Here is a 10,615-nt window from a genome sequence, read left to right as displayed (position 1 = left end):
GGAGTGGACTTGGGGGGAGGGATTGTATAACAATGAAAGGATTTTTCTTTTACTTTTCAAGGAGGGGAGCAAATTGGGCCAAGGAGGTGGACAAAGAGAAAAGTGCAACCATGAATGAATGGAAACTCTAAGTTTCTGTAAACTTTCATTAAAATTAATAAAAAGGGGGGGGAAAGACATTAAAGAAATGAGAAGAAGAAAAAAAATTATCATCCAAAGCACAAAAATTCCTCAGAGAAATAAATCTATTTATTTTCCAAGCCTGAGTAAGTTGCAAGAGCTTTAAATATTCTGCCTGCTTTCCCTGATATTTATTTACAAGTTTTGACTCCAGATAATCCTTTGAAGACAGAAGTAAATGGAAGTAACCTCTCATCATGTCTCCACCTGTTAATACATAAAAGGAAGCCGAGGACGAGTCATGATACTTACATTTCTGGTCTGGGAGGGGAGCCAGATTGTTCCGTGTGAGAGGAAGATCCCTGATTTTGGGTCTGTTTGGAAAGAGGTGTTGAAAATTTTGCCCTAGAAATAAGTATATTTGTATTGGTTATTTTTCTCACTTCTGTGCAAATTATAATGCTCAACAGAAAATAGTATCATGAACTTTGATAGAGAACACTAAACATAAGATGCAGATAACGATTATTACCACATATATATTGTCCCATTCTCGCTCAACTGGTAGAAAACCTGTATTGTGTTTTTGATGTTGTAAAACTTTATAGGAGAAGACTGCCCATCTTCCTCATTCAGAACAACTGGTGGATTCAAATTGCTGACCTTTTGGTTAAAAATCCAACATATTACCTATAATGCCACCAGAACTCCCACAAACATAATAACAACAACGATTTATTGGATATCTATTATATGCCGGCCAATTGCTCTATGGGAGAAAGATGGGCAATCCTTTCCCATGTGATTTGCCCCTGATAACATTCTAGAGTGTCAATTATGAATTGATTCTGACTCAACAGCACATAAACAATTCTGTGCCAATCATTGCTCTTTGTGTGAAGAAAAGACAATGGAAATATTTCTTATATAAGTGTAAGTTCCTATACAATTTTATGAACAAGCAATTCTAGTCTAAATTTATAAAATTTAAAGTAGAAAAAGATAATAACAGGGATGAGGCATAACTTCCAAGATCTCTGTCAGTTCTTTGGAATGGATTGGTGAGATGTTATCTTTGCAAGTATTATTTCTTAATCCTGGCATAAGAATGCCTATTTGGTTTTATTGACTATGCAAAAGCATTTCACTGTGTGTATCATAACAAACTATGGTAAACACTGAGCAGAATGGGAATCCCAGAACACTTCCTTATGCTTATACAAAACCTAGACCTACACCATGAAGCTGTTGTCTGAACAGAGCAAGGGAATACTGCATGGTTAAAAATCAGGAAAGGCATGCATCCAGGTTGTATCCTTTCTTTTGAAAACATATACTGAACAAATCATTGAAGAAGATGGACTCTATGAAGACTCATCAACAGTCTGTGCTGGGTAGATGATACAATATTGCATGTTGAAACTGAGGAGGACTTGAAGTGCTTGGGGCAGAAGATTAAAGACTACAGTCTTCCATCTGGATTGCATCTCAACATTAAGAAGACAAAAATCCCCACCACTAGAGCATGAGCAGCATCATGCTAGATGGAGAAAAGACTGAAACTGTAAACAATTTCATCTTACTTGAATCCACAGTCAAAACCCACAGTACCAGCAGCCAGATTAGGAGATGTATTGCAATGGGCAAGTCTGCTATCAGGGACCTTCCATATTACTGAGGAATGACCAAGGAGGAACAAAGACTACATAAGACTATGATCATAAAAATAGAAGGATAATTAGTAAGATGTGTATAAATATAAAAAAGGGGAAGGTAAAAGGGGTATACTGGGAATCATTAGGACAGAAGAGTTTAGTGGGCAGATTGGGGCTAGGGAGTAGTTGGAGGAATGGAAAAGATTCAATGGAGACTTGAAAAGCCTAAGTAATAACAGGTGTAGATCAATGGTAATTAATTGTATAAAATACAATGTATATGAATGACTTTATGAAATACAATTGTTGTAGGATGTTGGGGAAGAAGGGAGGGCATCTGGATAGGACAGATAGCCTAAGCTCCAGATGAGTGCAAGCCTCCCAACAGCCTTTAGTATGGGATGGAGAAAGCTCCCCTGTGTTTGACTGTATAAGCTTGAGAAATCTCACCACCTGGGAAGATGGGTGCTGCATGGTCCGCAGGAGGCTGAGGTTCTCCTAACCAATCCACATGTCCCACATATGAAAGCCCACCCTATCCTGTCTTCCTGTTTACATGCTTGTATATAAGTGCACTGCAGATCCCAATAAAATTGAGCTGGATTGACTCTCTGATCCTCTCCAGGAGCAATTTATCTCTGTTGTGCTTACCCCGATCAGAGTGTCGCTGTCAAGTTGCTGCAAACTGACAACGACACACAACGTAAATGAAAGATTGTATAAAAAACAATGTATATGTATGAAACACAATATAAAATTAATTACTGTAAAAAATCCAGAGAGGGGAAAAACAACAAATTACTCAGGAATCTCAAAATCCTTGCTTCTAAGAAGAAGCTTTGTCTTTTGATTTCTTCATTGCTGGCACCAAGAATGTTGATTGTGGAACCAAATAGGGTGAAATTTTTAGCACTCTCAATTTCTTCTCCATCTATCATAATGCTGCTAATTGGCCCAGTGGTGGGAATCTTCATTTTCTTGATGTTGAGCTTCACTACACATTACAGACTACAGTCCTTGACCCTCTGCAGCAAATGCTTCAGGCCCTCCTTAGTTTCAGCAAGATAAGCCGTGTCATCTGCGTAACACTGGTTGTTGATTAGTCTTCTTTCAATCCTGATGCCACATCCCCCCCATAAAGTCCAGCTTCTTGAATGGTCTGTTCTGTATATAGATTGAAAAGGTATGGAGACAGAACACATCACTGACTCCTTTTCTGATTTTGAACCTTGCTCTGTTCTGAGGACTGTTTTCTGGTCCAAGTGTAGGTTTTGCATGAGCACAATCAGGTGTTTTGAGATTCTCATTTTTCTCTAGGTTAGTCATAATTTGTTGTGATCCATGCAGTCAAATGCCTTTGAATAGTCAATGAAACACAGACATTCCTCTCTGCTTTTGGCCAAGATCCATTTGACATTGACAATGATGTCCCTAGTGCCATGAACTCTTCTAGACTTAAGTTTATATTTCTAAGTTGTTTCTCTGTCGATGTAATACTGTTCCAATAACTTTTGGATAACTTTTAACATGAATCATTCATGCACATTGGGTTTTATATAATCATTCACACACAGTGTATTTTGTATAATTAATTGCTACTACCAGCAAGTACAAGAGAATACCAGAAGAATTTCTATCTATGTGTCATTGACTTTGCAAAGGCATTTGACTGTGTGGATCACAATAAATTGTGGCTAACCTAGAGAAAAATGAGAATCCCAAAACACCTGATTGTGCTCATGCAAAACCTTCACTTGGACCAGAAAACAGTCCTCAGAACAGAGCAAGGTTCAAAATCAGAAAAGGAGTCAGTGATGTGTTCTGTCTCCATACCTTTTCAATCTATATCCAGAAAATAGGAATCTCAGAGCACTTGATCATGCTTATATGAAACCTATTCTTGGACCAAGAAGCAGTCCTCAGAACAGAGCAAGGAACCATTGCATGTTTTAAAATCAAGAAAAGACTGAATCAGGGACACATCCTGTCCCTGTACCTTTTCAATCTGTATGTAGAACAGATCATTCAGGAAGCAGGGCTTTATGAGGAGGAGTGTGACATCAAGATTGGAGGGAGACTCATTAACATCTTAAGATATGCAGATGACACAACCTTGCTTGCTGAAACTGAAGAAGACCTGAAGACTTGCTACAAAAGGTCAAGGACTCTGGTCTTCAATATAGACTGAAGCTCAACATCAAGAAAGCAAAGATTCTCACCACTGGGCCAATTGGCAACACCATATTTGATGGAGAAGAGATTGAGATTGTTAGTAATTACAGCTTGCTCAGAGCCACACTCAACATTCTTAATACCAGCAGTCAGGAAGTCAAAAGACAAATTGCATTAGAAAAATCTGCTGTCATGGACCTCTCCAGACTGCTGAAAAGCAACAATGTCAGTCTAGATACAAAGGTGTGCCTAATCCACGCTATGGTTTTCTCAGTTACTTGTTATGTTTCAGAAAATTGGACAATAACTAAGGATGACAGAAGAAGAATAGATACTTTTGAGTTGTGGTGCTGGAAAAGAGTCTTGAACATACCATGGGCTGCCAAGAAAACAAATAGGTCTGTCTTGGAGAGGGTGAAACCAAGTCTTTCCGTGGAGGCTAGGATTTTGAAGATCCACCTCACTTACTTTGGACACATGGACAGGAGAGATCGGTCCTCGGAAAAGGACATCATGCTTGGAAGGGTAGATGGACAGTACAGGAGAGGGAGACTCCGGATGAGATGGATTGATATAGTAATTGGGCAATGGGGGTTGGTGTGTCAGAATTAGTGATACTGGCTCAGGACAGGGAAGAGTTCAGAGCTGCTATACATAGTGTCGCTATGTATCACAGGTGGCTCAACCAATAACATTCTATGACAGGTTTGGAAACAGGAGTGGCATCCACTTCCTAAACAACTTGCCTCGGAAACTCTATGAACTTTAATAAATGTTTATAGTTTTAGGGCGGGCTCCAGGCCTTTTGTTCACAGGGTTGCTATGTCATGCTTGACTTGAAGGCAGTCAACAACAACAACCAAGCCAAAGGTGGGTGATTTTAATCTGCGGCCCTTAAACCTGGTTTTAATTGTTTTAGTTCAAATATTCTTCTAAGTGGTATAGCACTGGTCTGTCCATTGGCTGTATAGAGGTAAATTGTGGTTGCTGTGAAGCTGAACACTGTGTCACTGATGTGTCAAATGCAATTATGGTTACCCATGGTGGTGTTTGGTGGAGCACCCCAATTAAAGCAAGCTTGGAAGGAGGAGTGGAATACACTTCTGAAATAGCTTGTCTCAAGAAACTCTATTGATGTGGAGAAATGATGAAAGTTATAGAAGTGTCCAGGTCTTTCATTCATAGGGTTGCTATGAGTCATCTACAGTCCAATGGCATCTAAAAACAATAACATCAATGCCTTTTAGGGAGTTCTGATGGTTTAATTTAGTGGTAAGAAACCACACACACTGTAACCCCAAGGGCACACAGTTTGAATCCATCAGCTACTCCATGAAAGAAGGAAGGGCAATCTCTTCCTGTGCAGTTTACTGCCTTTGAAAACCTATGGAGGATCAGCTCAGAATTGGTTCTGACTTGCTGATACATGATCAACAACAATAGTAATGCCTTTTATGATCTCATCTCATCAAGTCCCCATTGCCCTTTGTCTATTTCTTCACATCCTGTCTGTCCACCAATCTGTGTCCTAGTGGTTTTCTGCCTTCCCCTCCTCTCTTGAGCAGTTATATATATCCTATTCCTATTTGCTAATTGCTTTCACTGTACTGTCTTTAACATTCTTCCCAGGATGATCCTCCATTTTCCTGGTCCTTTGTAGTGTGCATAGTCTCTATGTTCTCTTTCTGCTCTCTCCATCCCCCACCCTTCAGTTACTGTCCATTATCATAGTAGCAGTCTTTTGGAGTATTTGTACTTTTGTGATGGAACAATTTCACTTAGCACAATGCCCTTGTTGTCATTGTTAGGTGTTATGGGTTGGGTAAGCCTCTTAGTGATCCTATGAACAACAGATCTGAACTCCATCCTATCCTGTGCCATCCTCATTTCTGACATACTTGAGCCCATTGCTGCAGTCACTGGATCAATCATCTGGTTAAAGATCTTCCATTCTTTTGCTGACCCTCCACCTTTCAAAAATGATGCTTTCACCACTGGACTGATAGAGACAGATGGAGAAAAGATTGAAACTGTCAATTACTTCATTTTACTTGGATCCACAATCAACACCCTTGGTACCAGCAGTGAGGAGATCAGGAGGTGTATTCCATTGGAAAAGTCCACTGTCAGGGACCTCTCCAAATTCCTGAGGAGTGATAATGTCAGTTTGAAGACTAGAGTGTGCCTGATTCAGGTCATGGTCTTTTTAATCACTTGCTATGCATCGGAGAGAACCACACTTTATCTATTCACTGTTGATGGGCATTTGGGCTATTTTCATTTTCTTGCTATTGTGGATAAAGCTGTGATAAACACAGGTATACATATTAATGCCTCAGCTCTGATTTCCTGGGTATCTTATTCACTTTATTGCATCTCTGTGCTCTTCCTGGTTTTCTGCTTATATTTCATTACTGCTGAAATAGCTTGTTTTCAAACGGATAATAAAGAAAGAAAGAATGAGAGTGAATGAGATGCAATGTTCTCAGTAGTGGAATAGCTGGATTATATGTGATTTCTATCTTCACTGCTTTGAGGACCCATCAGACTGATTTCCATGGTAGTTGTACTATTTTAAAATCATAACAGTAATTCATGAGATACCTCCCTGTATCCTCCTCAACATTTATTGTTTGCCATACTGTTAAACTTTGTTATCGCTGCTGTGGTAAGATAGTATCTCATTTTTGTTTGCAGTCATATTGTTTACTATATTTCATTCACTTTCTGCAGCAATATAGTCAATTTTCTAAACAAATTTTATAATAATACTTTCTTTCAATGACAGAACACTTAGACACACATACACAGAAAGACTATTAAAGTAAACACCAGAAAAGAAATCATACAAAATTTTCAGAGAAAGAATAAACTCTCCAAATTATGACTTTTAAGAAATGGAATGTTGAGAATGTTATTCTCTCGAAAACAAGCTGTTTCAACAGTAATGAAATATGAGTAGAAGACCATAAAGAATAGGTTGGAATGAAAATGAATGAGATGCAATAAAATGGGAGAAGGATAAGAAAAATAGAGATTTTAATCTATTCCTTAAGTTTGAAAGAAAAAGAAAGCAGCTACGTGAAAAGAGGGTGCGGTTGTTGCTGCTATTGTTATTTGTCTTGTAAGGTCCACTGGAGAGTCAGTACTGAGTTGATTCTGACTTGAACATATATACATAACAACAGCAACAACATACAGCTAAGTATATTGCTCATAGCAACCTTAAGGACAAGAGATCAAAAATGTGTCCTATTCTCATGATATCTGAGATCCTTGAGCCTACTGTTAAAGCCTCTGCTTTCATTTATCATGTTGAGGGTCTTCCATTTCCCTGTTTCTCTGACCATCCACTTTTCCTTGTCATCTTGTTCCAAGGACTAGCTCCTCTTGACAACATGATCAAAGTACGATATAGTTTTACTGAGGGGCAAGGGTGCCTCCAAGGAGCCAAGGTGAGTAGAGTTTCGATACCCAGGGTGGTTGTTGTGTACCACTGAGGCAGCACCAACTTGTAGCTTACCCTCTTGCAGGTAGGTTTTCAGAGGCAATTAATTTCAAGGAAGAAGACCGTTTATCTTTCTTCCATAGAGCAGCTGGTGGATTCGAACTGCGTGCCTTTGGGATTGCAGTGCAGCTTCTTGCCATTAGGCTACCAGTGCTCCCTAAATACCCTATAGATGAGAAAAAATTAATATCTTCAAATTAATATCTCAGATTTTAAAAAATTATATTTGTAAGCAGAAGCTCTCTGATAGTTTGACTCCACCAGGGTCTTCTTGGGTGAAGTGAGGAAAAAAATTGTCTATCTGCTTCCTTGTTGCATAAAGGCTCTGAACATCTGCCAGGGGCCTGCTATGAATGGGTTCTGACTTGATGGAAATGAGTTTGAGGTTGTTTTTGTTGGGTTTTTTTGTTTTGTTTTGGTGGGTTTTTTTTTTTAATTTTTTTTTTTTTAGACACACAGAGGCATGCTAGTGTACTAGTGGCAGAGTAATACATTGGGTTGCTAATTGGCAGGTAAATTGTTCACCTACAGGGAGAACAATTTGATTTCATAGGTCCATTGTTTGAATCCACCAACTACTCCATGAGAGGAAGATGGGCAGACTCCTCCCATATAAAGATTCATAGTCAGAGAAACCCCATGGAGGACTACTATGAACCAATGAGTGTAGAGACAAAAGTCGATCAGTGATTACCAGAAGCTGAAGGAGGTAGGAAGGGGAAGTTATCGCCTAACGGATACCGATTTTCTGTTTCAGGTGATGAAAATATTTTGGAGGCGGTGTTGGTTTCACAACATTGTATAAATAATTCGTTTCACTGAATTATATGTTGAAAAGCGGTCAAAGTGGTAAGGTTTCCATTATATGTATTTTACCACAATTAAAAAACCCCCAAACCAAACATCATTATGAAAATGGTTGCCTCAGAATACAGGCGTTATGCTTGTTTCACGCTTATTATATTGCTGTAAAAATTGTTGTGGGTTTGGGTTTTTGAAAAAATTTTCCTGTATTTACCCTGATACTTCCATACTCTAATGCTCTATCTCAGTTTAAACAAAGAATTTAGTGTATTTTAGGGCCTATTTTGATGATTCTTTCACCCAGGTGTCTACTTAAGAAGGAATTAGGATCACAATAGCAGTGCTGATTGTCTGGTAAAGTGATCTTTTGCACAACAAACAAGGCAGCATTAGTCAAGGTCCATCTTCCATTACTCCAGGTGGGTCCAGGTGCAGGGCAGACACCTAAGTTGTACCTTTGATGACGACTAGGCACACTTTCTAGTCTCCTACGTGGATATTTGCCATTATTATTTTTTTAAAAGAAAAGAGTTCTTTATTGTAAGTTGTCGATTGCCGTCAAGTCGAGCACAACTCATAGTGAGCCTTTCTATAATTATCAACATTTATCAAAGTTCATAGAGTTTCCAGAGGGATGTTATTTAGGAAGCAGATGCTACTCCTGCTTGTATGTTATTATTGTTGTTATGTGCCATCGAGTCACCTGTGACTGATAGCGACCCTATGTACAACAGCCCTAAACTCTGCTCTATCCTCTGCCAATCTCACTGTCTCTGACACACTTATGCCTATTACCTCAGTGTCGGAATCAATTCACCTCATAAAATGTCTTCCTCTCCTGCACATCCCTCCACCCTCCCAACCATGATGTCCTTCTCCAAAGACTGGTCCCTCCTTGCAACATGTCCAAAATATGTTAGACCAAGCTTCAGAATTTTTGCCTCCTAGGCGCCTCCTAATTCTCTCTAGGATGAACCTGTTCGTTTTCTTAGCAGTCCATGGTATATTCAATACTCTTCTCCAGCACCGCAGTTCAAAGATGTCTTTTCTATCCTTCCTAGTCGTTGTCCAGCTCTCTGACGCATAGCAAGTGATTGCAAAGACTATGGCCTTTATCAGGCGCACCTTAGTCTCCAGACAGACATCGTTGTTCTTCACTACTTTGGAGGTCTCTAACAGCTGACTTTCCTATCACAATACGTCTTTTTATTTCCTGGCTGCTGGTGCCAAGAGTGTTGACTATGAAGCCAAGGGAACTAAAGCTGTTAACAGTCTCAATCTCATCTCTGTCCTTCCTGATGCTGCCAATTAGCCCAGTGGTGAGAATCTTCTTGATATTGAGCCTCAATCCATATTGAAGGCTGCAGCCCTTAACCTTCTGCAGCAAGTACTTCAGGTTCTCCTCAGTTTCAACAAGAAGGGTTGTGTCATCTGCATAATACAGATTGTTGATGAATCTATCTCTAACCCTGATACCACATTTTTCTTCATAGAACCCAGCCTGATGGATAATCTGTTCTGCATACAGGTTGAAAAGGCATGGAGTCAGGACACATCCCTGGCATACACCTTCTCAACTTGAACCAAGCAGTGTTTTCTTGCTCTGATCTGATAATCTGTTCAATTTATCAGTTACGTTCTTACATGTGCACACCGAACAAAGGGAACACTTTAGTTTAACACAATTCTCATTTTCATTGCCAAATACAAAGCATGGATAAGAACGATTACAAATTAAAAAATGTGGATAAATGTTGCCTAGTTGCTTTAGCTCCCAAAGATATTTTTATTATTTAGAACATTCTAAAGATTATCTCTTAGAAATCAAGATTATCTCTTAGAAATCAAGGACTGTTGTTGTGTACCACTCACTTAGAACTGACCCATAACTGACCCTCCAGTGGGTGTTCAGAGGCAGTTTATATCATGGGAGAAGATTGTCTATCTTTCTCCCTTTAAGCAGCTGGTGGATTTGAGCCATCTGACTTTTTAAATTTTTTTAAATTCTTGTACAGTGTGCTTCACTTTATTTTTATGCCTTTGAATTCTGAAAGTCAAATAACTTCAAGACCTGTAATTTAAAGGGAATTATCCCTGGGTGGCACTACAGACATTATTGCCAATATCAGATGGATGTTGACAGAAAGCAAAGAGTACCAGAAGAATGTCTATATAAAGGCATTTGACTGTGTGGATCACAACAAATTATGGCTAATCTTAAGGAAAATGGGAGTCCCAGAAAACTTCATTGTGCTTATGCAAAACCTATACTTAGACCTGTGTTTTCTGTTGTACAACAGAAAACATTTAGATAACAGAAAAGGCAAAGGAGGTTGAGTTTTCAAGTATGGAAATA

The 10,615-nt window shown here is 39.1% G+C and overlaps 1 protein-coding gene across 1 annotated transcript in view; it reads right to left on the bottom strand.

Moving 5' to 3' along the window:
• Positions 1–10,615, bottom strand: part of ANKRD55 (ankyrin repeat domain 55) — a 229,439-nt gene that overhangs the window by 10,951 nt on the left and 207,873 nt on the right. The window contains exon 10 of the mRNA XM_006891541.1: positions 433–525. Within this exon, the coding sequence (XP_006891603.1) occupies positions 433–525 (93 nt within the window). The remainder of the gene's footprint in view (positions 1–432; positions 526–10,615) is intronic.

This window comes from Elephantulus edwardii, unplaced genomic scaffold (genome assembly GCF_000299155.1).
Source record: "Elephantulus edwardii isolate Elephantulus edwardi_28Jun2011 unplaced genomic scaffold, EleEdw1.0 scaffold00099, whole genome shotgun sequence".
NCBI classification, from domain to species: domain Eukaryota; kingdom Metazoa; phylum Chordata; class Mammalia; order Macroscelidea; family Macroscelididae; genus Elephantulus; species Elephantulus edwardii.
Note: the sequence above shows the minus strand (reverse complement) of the source record. Positions and strands in the feature narration are given on the sequence as shown.